This window comes from Lepeophtheirus salmonis, chromosome 14 (assembly GCF_016086655.4).
Source record: "Lepeophtheirus salmonis chromosome 14, UVic_Lsal_1.4, whole genome shotgun sequence".
NCBI lineage: Eukaryota > Metazoa > Arthropoda > Copepoda > Siphonostomatoida > Caligidae > Lepeophtheirus > Lepeophtheirus salmonis.
In genome coordinates this window covers 39,879,888-39,895,315 of record NC_052144.2, presented here as the reverse complement: position 1 = coordinate 39,895,315, position 15,428 = coordinate 39,879,888, and the positions used below count along the sequence as shown (strand labels likewise).

Sequence of the window (15,428 nt, the reverse complement as noted above, 5' to 3'; positions counted from 1 at the left end):
GAAAACAATCGAGGAAACTTCTTGGAGCTTTTGTCCCTGCGTTCACACGACAATCATATTCTCAAAGATAAACTGGAGGCCGAAGTCAAAAAATTTGGTTCAGCTGGGGCATGTTTTGCCAAATGGACTTCACCTGACATCCAAAATGAGCTGATAGAGATTATAGCATCCAAAGTGACGGAAAATATAGTTGAAGATGTCAAGACTTGTGCCGGCGATGATGACTACTGGTTCTCTGTGATTGTTGATGAGACATCAGATATGTCAAACACGGAGCAGTTCAGTCTGTCACTGGGATATTTGACGAGTGAAGGCATCAAGAAAGAGAGCTTCCTCAAGTTTGTAAAAGTTACCCAGTCTGACGGCAAATATTTATTTGAGAAGCTTCACGAGGCTGTCAAGGATCTCGGCCTTAACCCTGCCTGCACTGTCTCCCTGGCCGCAGACGGTGCCTCCAACATATCCGGCATCAAGAAGGGTCTTGCCGCCAGGTGGAAGGAAGCAGCCCCACTGTGTGTCTACATCCACTGCTACGCCCATGTCCTCAATCTTGTAGTCAAGGATCTTCTCTCAGATATAACCCTGTTGAGAAATACAATGGGGACAGTACCAATTTTATACAACTTCATTGAAGGGTCACCAAAGAGGTCAGCAATCTACAAGTCGGTGAAGATAACAAGTAAAGATGAGGAGCATGCCAAGGTGATGACCCTGAAGAACCAGTCTGCTACCCGCTGGAGTCTCCGCTACGATGCTGTACACGCTGTATCTCTAGGGATGGTCAGAATCATGAAGACCCTCATAATAATGAGAAAAGATAAAGATACATTGTCGAGTTCAACAGCAACTTCTCTGCTCAACAGCATCTTTAGTCACGAATTTGTTTTCGGCATTGAACTGTTGAAGACACTCCTCGGACACACATCTAGCTTGTCAGATGAACTTCAAGGCAGAAAGGTTGACCTAACAAAGGCCCGGAAACACGTCAACCTAGTGATTAGGACTCTTGAAGATCTTAAGAATGAGAAAATCTTTGAATCAATCTGGAAACTTGCTGAGTTGAAGACGTCTGAGATGAAATCAGTATTTGACCAGGAGGACTCAATTGATTTGGAATTCAAGGAGGCAAAGATTCCAAGGAGAATAAAGTGGAAAGGAACAACTGTATCCTACTTCCGTGAAACACATTTCGATGTTGCAATCAATAAGATTGTATTAGAGCTTGAAAGCAGATTTGCCACCGACGATACAAACATCACAATGGATCTCATTGCAATCGTCAAGGACAGTGAAGTGGAGACCTGTGTCATTGAGCGTGTCGCCAAGCACTACAGACTTGAACTCGAGCAGCTCCAGTCAGACCATGCAATCTTCCAGCAATTCAAGGTTAATATTATAATGTTTCATTTTGCATTATATGTTTAAAATTTATGTTTCTCTAGGCAGATATTGACACAGAAGACATGGTTTCGTCACAAATTGCTGTGGAGTTAATAAGCTCGGGAGTGTTCCACCTGATGCCGGAGCTATACAAGGTGATCGTTATCCTGGCCTCAATGCCCATCAGCAGCTGTGAGGCGGAGCGGTCATTCTCCTGTCTCAGAAGGTTCAAGAACCACATGAGGACCACCATGGACCAGGAGAGGCTCTCCTCCCTCACCCTCTTGAACATGGACAGGGTGATGGTGGACAAGGTGCTCCATGAAGACATGGACAGTTTGATTGACACCTTGGCGTCAAGGAAAGAGAGCAAAAAATTCTTCTTCTAATCATGATAAAGAACGCATGCATTTTTTTCTTCATTTTTTCAAACACATCACCACGTATACATGCGAGTTAAGAACATCAAGGCTTGTGAACATAAGTTATTTTCTGTCGATGTAACCGTTTCATGGTATATTATAATCTCGTTCATTATCTTCATCCGTTATTATTTTAAAAATATTTAAGGAAGTTTAAATTGTTTGACTTAATTGTGTAGTTCAAAAATTTTCTCTCATTCTTGCACCGTGCATTTTATACTCCATTATACTCCTTCCTTCATGAATAGGTCGGCATTGACTTTCCGTCTAGAGTTTTTCCTTTTCATTTTATTTTTCCCAATGTTTGCCTGAAGAAAATAATGGTCAGACAGTCCATTGGACGATATTCTTGCAAGATTTAATCTATGCTGTAGCATTTGCCCTGTTTAAATATCCCACGTTCACCACTGAAAATCAACCGTTCACCCTTGTAAAGCGGACCGAAAAATCTTCCTGACATACGGCACTGCACACTTCCTCTTGGCGTTAGTGCTAAAGTTCCAAAGCTTGCATAGCAAATACTTTGTATCAGCTGCATAAGTACAAATCTTGGTGTTGCTGAGCTCCTTAACGAGCACTGAGGGATTCAATATCTTAGGCATGGTAATTTTAAGAAATGTTCTTTCACTTCGAATGGATGTAAATATATTGAAAATAAATTATACTGGATGCCTGTTTATATTTATCGAGAAAACACGGATTGCAAAATATCTAAATAGCTTTGGTGGCAAGATGGATATAATATATTTTTGAATATCCGAGTACTTTTTCCTTCATAATTCATGGCGCAAAAAAAATCATTTTTTTCTCTTCCTCCTCCTATACTCATACTCAATCCTCCATTTTCTCCAATAACAGAATAGTTTTTTACCTAAAAATGACAAGGAAAATGCAAATATAGGTAAAAATGTTAGAATTGTATCTAATAACTGAATGTTTCTTGTTTAGTGATTTAAAAAACTCTTGGTTAAATCATTCCTAGTTTAAACCTTCTTTCATACATATAACCTGAATAAAACTTGAAACGAAAGGTTTAAATAGGCTTGCATGTGAAATAAGGGAGAAATATATTTTTGTTTACTTGTTTCATTAATCAAAATAGTATTTTTTAAGAAAAAAATATATATGTATATTTTTACATTAAACACTTTATTGAATTCTTAGAATCACAATTTTACACTAACAAAATAAATCCATGATTAGAAAATGATAAATATTATGCATTTCAACAATTAATTATAATGAAATGAGATTAATAATCGAGATACACGTCTTACATGTAAACAATGTAAACAAAAACAAGTAAATTTTCCATTAAAAATTATCAGAGGTAGAGAAACTGGTCAAAACTAACAAATAACGTTCCTTGGTTGAATGTTAGATGTTGAATTATTATGTGGCTAGTGGTGTGCCTCTACTTAAAAAGGATTCAATGATAATAATCAGGGTAGACACGCAGCTTTAGATTCAGTGTAGTTGTAGTATAGCCTCTTCTTAACATTGCAGATGGTCTTAAGTGCCGATCCCGTCAACCTGGTCATCTCTGTTGGATTGTGAACCACACAAAGATGAGTTGATTCCCTAAGCCTTGAATCTCGCTGTGATGACATTTCTTGTCCGATTTCAAAAAATTCGAAAATCAGCAGATGCTGGAGATACATGGATACCTACTCAAACAGTTCAAATTTTCCCCTACATAACTTCACAAATCAATAAAATACAAGTGTGCAAGTTTCAAGTTTCTGCCAGGTATATGCCGAAGTTGGAAGGTCTCAATGCTTCTTTAGAAAATATTTATTAACATCGGTCTGAGACATGACGGATAAAATTCTTATTGTAAAATAAGATATGTTCAAAAAGGAAGTTTAGCTATTTATTTTATTATTCATGATTTATTTATGCAGTATAAAATATGTATATAAAAACATTTTGGCAAATACCAGTACAGTGATGATAGAATCATCATTTTATCCCTTTATATAACAATTTGTTTAATTTGTCAAAATATTACCTGAGACAAACGCTAAACTTTCTGTAGTTGCAACTTGAACAAGGATTAACATATTTCAAAGCTGTTATCAATATTTTTAATTATAAAGAAAGGAAAATCTAAATATAAAGCGCATTTTCTCATGTCAGAAATACTGTAACAGAGATGATTTGTTGTCAAGTTATATTTTTAAATCTGTATCGGACTGTAGTAGAATTGAGGATTGAGATGGTAGTAAGTCCTGGCTATATTGTTGTTATATACATCGTGGGATTTGTGTTAATGTTTCTTACTCTCACCGTTGATTACAGCTAATCTAATACAACGTCATGACTTCTAATATACATATGATGCCATACATTTTTCATATTTTCAGGGGTACCACGTTACTTTTTGGTATAGTTTTTTAAAAAATTCGACAACTTTCATTTATTTTTAGAATTATAGTAATGCGTATGGATTTTTAAAAAATATTTATTTAATTTCTAAAGCTTTTCGGATTAGAAGTAGTAAAACAATAAATATATTTTCTGAAAATGACAGTAATCCTAATATATCCAATATTTCATATAAATTATAATCAAAAAATATTATTAAATGTTTTGTCTATAAGAACAAAAATTATTTCTTACAATAGCCCCAAACTGATGTTGTTAAAATTATTATAGAATGTTTAATATTTATTTTTCCATGATGTCAGATAAAATATCAACCAGAAAAAAAAAAAATTTTAGAGCCTCCGAGGTCATTAACACTGTATTTTGAATTAACAACTTCTTTCCATTTTTTCTTTCTACGTATATTTTCTTCTCTCTATCTCTGCACCAGGTTAATTCATTGAAATTAATTCATATTTCGACATATTAAAGCATAACCAATAAGTTACAAAAGAAGACAAATCTGCGTTCCCTCGTTACGTATAAGTGGACAAATGATAATTGAACGTAATAGACATTGCGCACTCAAAGCAGTTTGGTGTCTCCAGGACCACCTTCTCCGCCGTCAGCAAGTTCAAAGTGTAGGAGAGGAAGAATCCAAAAAGTATCCAGAAGAGTTAAAGAAAAAATATATCGGGGTTTTACACCAAACTGTCCAAATAACTATCAAAAAGTGTGTAAAAAGAGCCTTGTGAGAGTTGAGAGGCAACTTTTTACACAATCAATTAAAGAACCCCATCTCCTACGATTCAAGACTCTTTTAATGAGTCTTTTGAACACTTTTGGTCCTACCTACACCCCTGATGACAACCCCCTTGTGTACACCATTTGAGCGTACGTCGAGGAGAAGGCCTGCAGTGTCTATCATCTAAATACCGAGGCTCTCAAAGCTACTTTCAGCAATCACTGGTAGCCAGATACAAAGGACTACATCTGCAGTGGGTGCCAGGCTTGCCTCCGCCGCCTAGATGACATCATTGCCACAAAGGGCGACTTTACTAACAATTATGGAAGCTCAACCGCACAACTATTTATTTTGTTGAAATTCTTTTGTTAAATAATAAATTATATCTTGTTGAATTTTAAAATTCAAATGCTCAGATTTTTATGAACCACACGATATTTTTCTCTCCATGAAAGCCGTGACTTAGATTGGCTATTTTAGTTACATTTTTTTTAATTCGGTGGAATAATTTTAGGTCTTGTTTTAGTTTAATAAATTATTGTTGTAGCATATGTGATTTTATTAAATAAAAATATATCACAGTCATAGGGGTATATGTTAAAGGGATTGCCACATTTAATTGAAGTTTCCGTGGCTTAGGGGGAGGTGGTTATCTCGTCGATTTACCCATAAAGGCGTGTAGTAATATAGAAACAATGAAAATAAATACGTGGATAACTATTTAAGGTCACTAAATGTACATATAATATTGGGAAAGGGCTGTGTATCCCCGTGTTTCAACCCACAATAATTTGAAAATATTACTCACATTTTTAAAAGTTTTTTTTTTTTGTGGGAGGGGGTAATACAGAAAAATATTCAGTTAACAATCATTACTTGTAAATAAAAAAACCACAACAAAGAAGCAAATGGAATATTAGCCTACTAATTAATCAGAGGAAGAAAATTATGACCAATGGGCTGGATGTGGCCCGCCAAAAATCTTCCATAAAGAATTTAATTATTTTATTAGAAGATCAGAAAAAATGATTGGTTTGCTGATTAAAGGTTGTGTTAATAATATGATGTATTATATACTTTTTTTAAATAAAATAATCAATCAAACATGCTGTTGTAGTTATATTTATAAAGATAACTTTGTTTCTTTCCTCTCACTTTTGGTTGCAGCTGATCTAATAAAACGTCATGCCAACTATGAGTCTCTCCTCCCAAACGTTCTTCAATCTGTGAGTGTGCCACGTAAATTTTCATTTTATTTTTACAGAACATATATTTTAAGTCAATTTGAATTTAGGATTAAACTAATATTCATTGAACGAATCAAGGACATCTTAGACTTTACAAAAATATTCATCATATTTCTAAGTTAGAGCTCATAAAAAATTAAAACTACAACGTTTATTTTTTTTAGTATTTTCAGTATTATCTATATCTCAGCTTCTATAATAGGTAGATAAACTTTCCAAAATACTTTTTATGCTGTATTTTTAGACATACAGGGTGTCCACGATAAATTGGAACTACTTTAAACTTCATCCAGATCCATAATGTGGATATTCGGGGTTAAATCATACTATTATAAAAGGTTGATTGAACAATAAACTATAACTTCCACCACAATTATTTTGACAACAAACAATAGTCATCATGGAATAAGCAAGGAGAGATGCCATCCTCGAAATGGCTCGCGGGGGACAAAAGTTCTCCGCTATCTACAAGCTTCTTAACTACCCCAAGACCACGGTGTACCGGATCTATAATGCCTGGGAGGTTGAGGGGAAGGTCTGCTGCAAGGACCATAACATGAAAAGTGACTGAATCCGCACTCCCCGCTTCCTTGAAGGCATCTGGAAGCCCATCAAGGCTTCGCCGGGGACTTCCTTGTCCAGATTGGGCAAGAACCGTGGAGTGAGCAAGCAGTTGGTATTTAATGCTGTGAATGAGGACCTCGGGTACATACCGAATGGCCAAACAATACTTCCTCACGTCATCCATACAGGCATCCAGGCTCACCAACGGTAAGCGTCTCCTCAATGACCTGAAGAGCCATGGAGGAAGAATCATCCTCTTCTTCGACGAGAAGAACTGGACTGTCGACAGAAACTACAACGTCCGGAATGACAGGTGGCTTACCAAGGAGAGAGAAGAAGTCCCTGTGGCCTTTACCACAAAGTTCCCAGCCTCCGTGATTACCCTGGGTGTCATCTGCAGCAGCGGTGAGGTGATGCCTCCTTTGTTCTTCAATCCCAAGGAAAAGGTTAACGCAATAAGGTACTGTGAAGTCATGGTGGAGTTCGTCATCCCCTGGATGAAGGATATGGCCGCTGGGGGGAGTTCATATTCCAACAAGACTCGGCGCCCGCACACCTCGCCATAAGGACCATTAACCTTTTCAACTCCCCCGACAACACATTCTGGGATCGCAACACCTGGCCCTCCAACTCACCCGACCTCAATCCGTGTGATTACTACTGGTAGGGGAAGTTGGAGAGGGAGGTGTGCAAGGTCAGCCACAAGAGCATCGCGGCCCTGAAGGACTCCATTACGAGGGAGTGGAATGCTGTCGATTCTGCGGAAGTCATCAGGGCATGCAAATCCTTTAGGGGCAGGATGGAAAAGATGGTGGCTGCTGAGGGAGAACATGTTGAATAAATTTATTGTTTAATATCATGTCTAACTTTTTCATATTAACAAATACACTCCAAATTCCATTTTTATCAAGCAGGTTGAATTTTAAGATAGTTCCAATTTATCGTGGACACCCTGTAAAATACTTTAAAACATATTCTGAAATGCTTTAATCCAATTTTAGAGCATAAGTTTGGAAAAAGTAGCACTTTAGAACTAAATTTTGAGATAGATATCAATGAACAAAGTTTCCAGTATTTCAGTAATTGGAAAAAGATTGATAAAATGATAAAAATGATGAAAATGCATAAATATAGAAGGATATTAAAAATACAAACAAGATCATTGTTATTAGACAATATCTATACAAGCTTTATTTCTGTATAATCCCAATCTCCTATAATCTTGATAACTGGTATTATTTTTCATCATGCACATCATGTAGATGATTAATATTAGGCCTAATCTACTTCCTATGATTCCCATTCTTAACCCAAACCAAATTATTCCTAGGGGCATCCACAGGGGACTGGAGGGGCTTTAGCCTCCAACCTAACTAAGAAATACTTGTTTTTTAAAGGAAACAAATTTCGTTTTAGGGGTTAATTATGCAATAAAGCAAAAATTTTAATATTTGAAATTTAATTTTTGAATTTTTTTCCAAAAATTAAATTTTTCACATTTTTGTAAATAGTTACGGATTTAAGAAATTTTTGGATTTCTTCTCTAGAAACCAAAAAAGTGTATTTAGCCTTATATTAACTAAAATATAGATAATACTGGATCACGAGTAAAAAATATGGGAATCAGTTGCATAAAATGGTTTGTTAAGCTTTATGATACCAAACACATTTTTTTTTGTCATAGCATGTCTAAATTGGATATCTGGAATCTAAAAAATTATAATAAAATTTTGCCCCTTAAAGCCCACTCCTAATGATAATGAAAAACTCCAGTGAAAACAACTTTTATCTATTTCCCTATTACAAATTCACCTTTCACATAAGAAATACTATATACATCGTCTCTATTCACTATCAGATCGTGCATTGAAGAAAAAAGTAAAACTTACTCATTCTTCCAAAACAATATCAAAACTTCGGTACACTTGCTGTGCTAATGTAAATGTAGCCAACTCAGTATTTTATAATTAGATCAAAGATTGAAACCCCGGATGACAGAAGTAACCAGTATTACGTGAAGCCAATTATCCAAATGCTTTCATAGTAGAAGTAATTATTAGCAAAATTAAAAATAAATTAACTGGACCACATGCCAATAGATTCTTATTCCAATATATTTAGAAGAACTTTCAGAAAGACAGCTCAATATTTTGATAAAATTTGGAAATAACAGACAATGGTGACTTATTACTTAAGACCTTATACGTATACGAATAAAAAAATCTTATTTTTTCATTGATCTCCATGTCTGAATATCAATGATATATTTAGTATCAAAATTTAATTGATAATTTTGTTAAGTTTTAATCAGTTTAATTAATATTAATTTTTGGTTTTAAAATACATATATTTTGTTGAAAAAAAGAAATCCAGAAAGCGTACAGGATTGAGCCAAAAATTTCCAAAGTGCAATGTCCTCAGGGTTAGCCATGTATTTCGCTTTGTAAGATCTAGCGATAGTATTCATAAAAAATACGGGTGTCTTTCATGACAGGGATCAACAAAGGATTCACAACAATCGATGGGAAGATATGTGAAAAATAAACTGTCTTTCTAGTGTAGTAATTTTATAATAAATACTAAAAAGGGTACTCTGTGCATAACTTCCCCCTAAAATAACTCTTTATCACATCCATCCAGCATTTGTTGGCAGTTACTCATCAAAGTTTCAGCCATTATGGATGCGCAGTTGTTATGTTACAGTCATTGGAGTGAGTTGATGTGAGTCTTTTTTTTTTTTTTTTTTTTGTGAAAATGGACAAAACTGTGATTCGAGCTGCCTTTAAGTATGGAAGCATCGCTGGGAGGAGTATGTAGATTTACAAGGAGGCTATGTTAATAAATGGAGAAAAAAGATTAAGAAAAAATGTACTGTATCTTTGTGATCTCGGAAACTTTTCAGACCACTTTCGTAAAGCTAACTACAAAACTATCAACAGTAATTTATATACTTTTTGTTGCACTGCTCTGACTGAAAATCTCTAATCCCTGATATGACACAGCCCAGATCTCCACCCTTTTGAAAAACAAAATATGATCACCCTAACATATGTATGTATATTGTATAAGCTTTCAACATTTTATTTTTATTTCTGTGTTGAAAATTATAAACACATTTACTTTTAACAAAGAAGTACATAATATACTTCCTTTCCCCTATAATATTACCATTAACACAAAGAAGTGATAAAAAAAGCATTAAAAAACTTTTTTAAGAGTTTAGAATAGACAAATGAAGGTATATTTTTTACAACATATTGTATTGAGTAATGATCTTGGGCTTAAAAGGGTATTTTTTTAGTACTAAACATAACAACTTTTTCTTAAGTTAATGTTCTTATGACTAATAATTATTAGAGACAATAATCGATAAATATGCAATATAACATTATATTGTGTAAAAATTATTGATTAGTTTAATCTATCTTAATGCATTGATAACACCAAAAGTAAACTAGAAGGAAAGTATTCTATAAATAAGTGAGGTATAGATTTGAATTATTCAACTCCCATTTTTATTTATAAAGTATTTTGCTTAAACCTACAAAATAAAGACAGGAAAGATCCACATTTTTTCGGATCTTGGTAGGTTTGGATCTTTAAAACTTAATATTAGAGTAAATTTCACGTACCCGAACTTCGAGATCCATATAATAAACCAAAATTAGGCAGATACTTATTTCAAATATTATATGCATTTTACCCAAAGTTTTGACGTAAATAAAATAGGAATGAGATTAAAGATACATTTTCAATGATTACTGATGGCAAAGCAATTATTAACCCAATATTTTTACTATTAGTTATAGAAGTTTGTTTCTGACTATTTTCGGGAGAAAGGTTGCATTACACGAGAAAGGTAACTATGTGCATTGGTAAAGCCTTGTAAAAAAACTGTATAATGCAAATGCTTATGAATATGTCGATCCAATCATTAATCTAGATAAATAAGTCGATATGAATAATATATATTTTTTAAACTAGAATTAAGTACTAAGCAATTCTATAAGGTTTTTGCGTTCCGAAAATTCCTTAATATTCTGTAAAAGTTATAATATCTACAGCCGGCTTTGTTCTCGATTTCATTAACCTTGTTTACTCATACCGTAACCGGGTACTTTATATATAGATCCAAGATCCGTGTTATCTCTATTACAAAGGCACAACAATTATTTTCTCAACATGAATGTGTTGTCTAATTTATCTTTATGTAGTGTGTACAAATAAAAATAAATACATTAAGGAAAGCTGCATTTTTATAATAACATCATTTAACATTTTATTTAATAATTAATTTCCCATGTTTGAGGAAAGGGTTAAAGAAGGCTACAGAGAAACAGTGAAGGAGAGGGACTGGCTTTTCTTGATGTCTCCAGGAGCTGACGAAGACATGTAGATAGAGACACTTATTACGTGGTTTCTTTTTAATGTTTATAGAAATATATGCCACGGAGTCCAGTTAAACTGTTCAGTGTTCTTCTTCTTTAGTTGTGTTTTTTTTGTGAAAAAAGGGGGAAAAAAAGAAAAAACCTTATCAATCGTATAAATATTCATTATTAAGACTTGAAGTACTTTAGTACTGGAGTGTAAATTATACCTAAAGTTGATAATCCTGTAAAGAAAAGCGCATGCAGGGAGAAGGGGGGGAGAAATACTTATGGTATCATTGTTTAAAATACTGATGTGATTATCAACTGCCTGCTTTATTATGCTTTTTGAGAGGATAACGAAATTATGTATTAGCAAAATGTAAAATGGTTAATAAAGATTTACTACGTATGATTGACTTAGACGGTTTTTTTTCCGTAACAGTAGATTTGAAAACGTCACACTCCATTTAATTGTAATTCATTATGAACCATATTCTCAAAATTATAACTAATGAAACGACAAAGTATAGTATATCGAAATATATATGAAGTTCCAATTCTAAAAAAGAAGGCTTAAATTAAATATAATCGACATACTAAAAAATAAACTATCATAAATTTATGTTAAATAAACAAAATTAAACAATTAGAATCATATAACTAATAATAACATTAAATTATAAATACAGAATATTGAAATAAAAGATTGATGTTGATAATATTTTCTTGTTCTGACATCGGAATTCAGTTAAATATGTCCTAACTTTAGGTCAAAAAACACAAACCAGACGTGGAGTTTAATCAAAAAGATCATCACCCCTTTTTCCTCGTGTGGAAGTTACTATATACAATTGTGCACAGGACATAAATATCTCTACCCCTTGTATAACAACATACTATTATCATGAAGATACACAAAATTGGTACTTAGAATGCTACACCCAATACAACTACCTCTGTTGTTGTGACCATTTAAGTAGTTGTTTTTGCCTTTTATGAGTTTTCTGAACATCATTTTTTGGAGCTTATAAACCATAGCTAATCCTTAAGGGATATAAAAAAGTAATGATTATTGTCTATGTAATATTGGAAAACCTAATGATCATACCCAAGTCTATAATTGAAGAAACTAGTGTCAGACAAACTAGTTGCGAACCATCCAAAGCTACTACCCCCGTTGTTGTGACCATTTAAGCAGTTGTTTTTACCATTTAATGGTTGTGTATCATATTTCTTAATATTTTTAGCTAAAATAGAATCATATTTTATAATTAGACTTGAAAAAAATGAATACTTAATTAAAAAAATATCCTTCCTTTCGACTTTTCTTTGATTTTGGAGATGACATCATTACCAACATCCTCTATTTTTCTAATGATGGTTCTTCGGGAAGGGAAGGGTTTACCCGTGTATTTCTCCATAAATTTTTGAACGTAGGATGATTAACAATTGATAAGGGTATATTACATGCAATAAACATCCTTGTGAGATCAGAGTTAAAGTCTGACTTGATTTATTCATCATTAACTTGATTTTTTAGATGAATATCCATGCTCTTGGTATGAGATGAGAATAATGAGTGGCGTTTAATTTTAGACAGGGTTCTAAAGGCACATTTATATCGACAAATCCCACAAGCCATCTGCTTCTTGTCCGGTAAGTATTTTCCAAATTCCTGGGTCTCGATTTCCAGAAATCCAGAGAGAAAGCGACGTTATTTTAGGAATTTCATTCAGTTCTCTATCGACAATCAACATCTAATATTATGTTAATATTGAATAATAAAGGCGGGAATTGATAACGTTCTTGATAGAGGAAGATGTTTAATTTAATCAATGATAACATAAGTAATTCTTCCCTTCTCCTCGCACGCTTTTGTATCCTTACCAAAATTATCAACCGTAATTATATCTTACACGCCTCGGGGGAGAAAAAAAAAAAGAATCCAGGAGTTGTTACCGGGTTTTTTTTCTTTTCTTTTTTCAATGATAACTTGTATGATGTAGTTAAATTTTAATCTATAAGGCTCTATGTAGTCATTAGTAATCATTATTTGTACTCATTTGTGTGTAAAGCAAAATAAAGTTTAATATTTTAAAAAATTATAAAAGTAATACTAATTTCCTTCTAAAGGCCTTAAAATCAAAAGCAATCTGTACTGAAACATTAAAATACTTAAATAAATACAAAAAGAAAAGAAAAAGAAAACTCAATCCGTATTTCTTTCTTATACTTCATATATAGCCGAATAATTAGCCTAAGAGTTCTTTTATGCCTAAATGATATCTATAGAATATATTCAATTAATTCTGCAGTATAATTAACAATGAGTCTTGTGGTTGGGTAATCCTCAAGCTTAAAGCAGTGTAGCTACCTACAGCCAATATCAAGATAATTCTCAGATTTCATGAGTCCATCAGCCTATCTTCTTTCAATAGCTATACTAATTATTTTTTCCTCAACTTAACTCTACTTCCTATTCGACGGAATACCAAACAGCAAAAACGTATCCAATATCTTGCTTCAAAATTTACAATATATTTTGAATTAAGGTATATAAAATATCTTATAATTTTTGAACTGAACAGCAAACAAAACTTACTTTAAGTTTGTCAAAAGCTACAGTCACAAAAAAGACAAAAATAAAAAGCATATGATATTCCGGATTTAATTTTCTATTACTGTAGACAATACACTAGAATAATTTTAATATAATTTGATTTTTTATAATACTGTTTATGGGTAAGTAAAGCTGTACCATATCATGTTAATTTTAATTTAGTTAAACAGCTTTTAATACAAAAGAAGAATTTCAAATGGAGGGGCACCGGAGAAACACCATAATCGAATTTGTTTGCGTGGGGCACAGGCCAACATACATCAAGAAGATGCTCGAGTATCAAAAGAGCACAGTCCACGACGTCTACAACCGCTAAAAAGAGAAGGGATATTTAAAGAAAAAGCCCACCAGCCACGGAGTGATACAAAAAGCACTCCCAGGTTCTTCGTAGGCCTAAAACGGTCTGTCAAGGCATCTCTTAGGACTCCGATTTACATTTTCGCCAAAAAGGAGAAAGGATCCCGTACAACAGTCTCCAGGGCTATAAGCGCTGACCCCCCTGCCTACCCACGGAAGAAAATTGCTGAACAATTTGAAATCCCATTGTAACCAAATCATCTTTTATTTGGATGAGACACAATGGAATGTTGACAGATCCCACAACAATTATATTACATGCAACTTTTTGAAAACTGATGGACACTAATATGATTCCTAAAATTCACATAAATTGATGAATATTCCATAAACAAATTTATCAATAACAAGAATTTTATATTGTTTCTATAATTTAATAATAAGAATTTATTTTACGAGTCCAAAATTGACGGAATAGTTAAAAAAATTATAAAAACTTAATTAATACAATTATTGCAATCGTTTCAGGTTTTATCCTGTTGACTAACCGTGTTATAAAAAGTATTCTCTCTAATGGAGGGTTAAGCTCCTGTTTATTACTCTACCATGACGTTGACAATTTGATAAATATATATGACTTAATTATCTTTTACTTTGCTTTTAGTTTTAGTTACATCCAATGAATATCTTATGTTTTATAACCTAGAAGTATTAATTGACGGAATTTTTTTTATAAAGCACGGAATGGCAGGAACCAGTTTTAGGGAATAGGAGATTTGCATATATATAGGAATATCAAAAATATATCAAAAGGAAAATATCGTTCTTGGGAGAGGTTTTTAATAAAAATTGAGATTTTGGAAAGAGAAATAATTTTAAGGAGGGTGGTTTTTAAGAGTAAAGAAATTGGCCCTAGGGATAGTTTTTTAAATTTTATGAAAAAGAAACGATAGGTTCAGAATGATTTTAGTGGGCAAATCAAAACAAAATCAATTTTGGGATAAAAAAAGAAGAAGATAGATAGGTTTGTTTTTAATGCCTCAGCCAGGGAGATAATGAGAGTCCTTAATAAGATGACAAATTATTCATTATTTTGAATGAAGTACAGAGTAGTTACCAACTTACTAACTTTGGGTAGTTTATATGGTAAAACATTGGAAATATGTTTCTTCTGTAAACAATCACTGGAGACATCCCAATATTTTTTATTCGAGTGTGCACATATAATTAATATAATGGACCAAGTGATTGATTGTTGTTGTTTTGCAATTTTAAGTTGCATCTTGGGCATGAAGATTTTTATTATTTTTATACCGGCCTATATCATGCGGAAATTACTTATACAACTGCAAAAGTACAAGTTTTGTTATATAAATTTAGGATTTTACTGTAATATTGAACAATATTGTATTTAAT

At 33.2% G+C, this 15,428-nt stretch overlaps 1 protein-coding gene across 1 annotated transcript; it reads left to right on the top strand.

The window, feature by feature from the left end:
- Positions 1–430: 430 nt before the first annotated feature.
- On the top strand, positions 431–11,121 carry LOC139907132 (zinc finger MYM-type protein 1-like). The gene is made up of 3 exons (XM_071893256.1): positions 431–1,386; positions 1,443–1,694; positions 11,035–11,121. The coding sequence occupies exons 1-3, from the start codon at positions 598–600 to the stop codon at positions 11,119–11,121; spliced, it is 1,128 nt and encodes a 375-aa protein (XP_071749357.1). The 5' UTR covers positions 431–597.
- Positions 11,122–15,428: the final 4,307 nt, after the last annotated feature.

Bases quoted from the DNA above. Each gene is read 5' to 3' on its own strand.
- LOC139907132 (XM_071893256.1), top strand. From the start codon at position 598: ATGGGGACAGTACCAATTTTATACAACTTCATTGAAGGGTCACCAAAG. The intron at 1,387-1,442 runs GTTAATATTATA...ATGTTTCTCTAG, and splicing joins CAATCTTCCAGCAATTCAAG to GCAGATATTGACACAGAAGA. The intron at 1,695-11,034 runs GTGCTCCATGAA...CCCATGTTTGAG, and splicing joins ACAGGGTGATGGTGGACAAG to GAAAGGGTTAAAGAAGGCTA.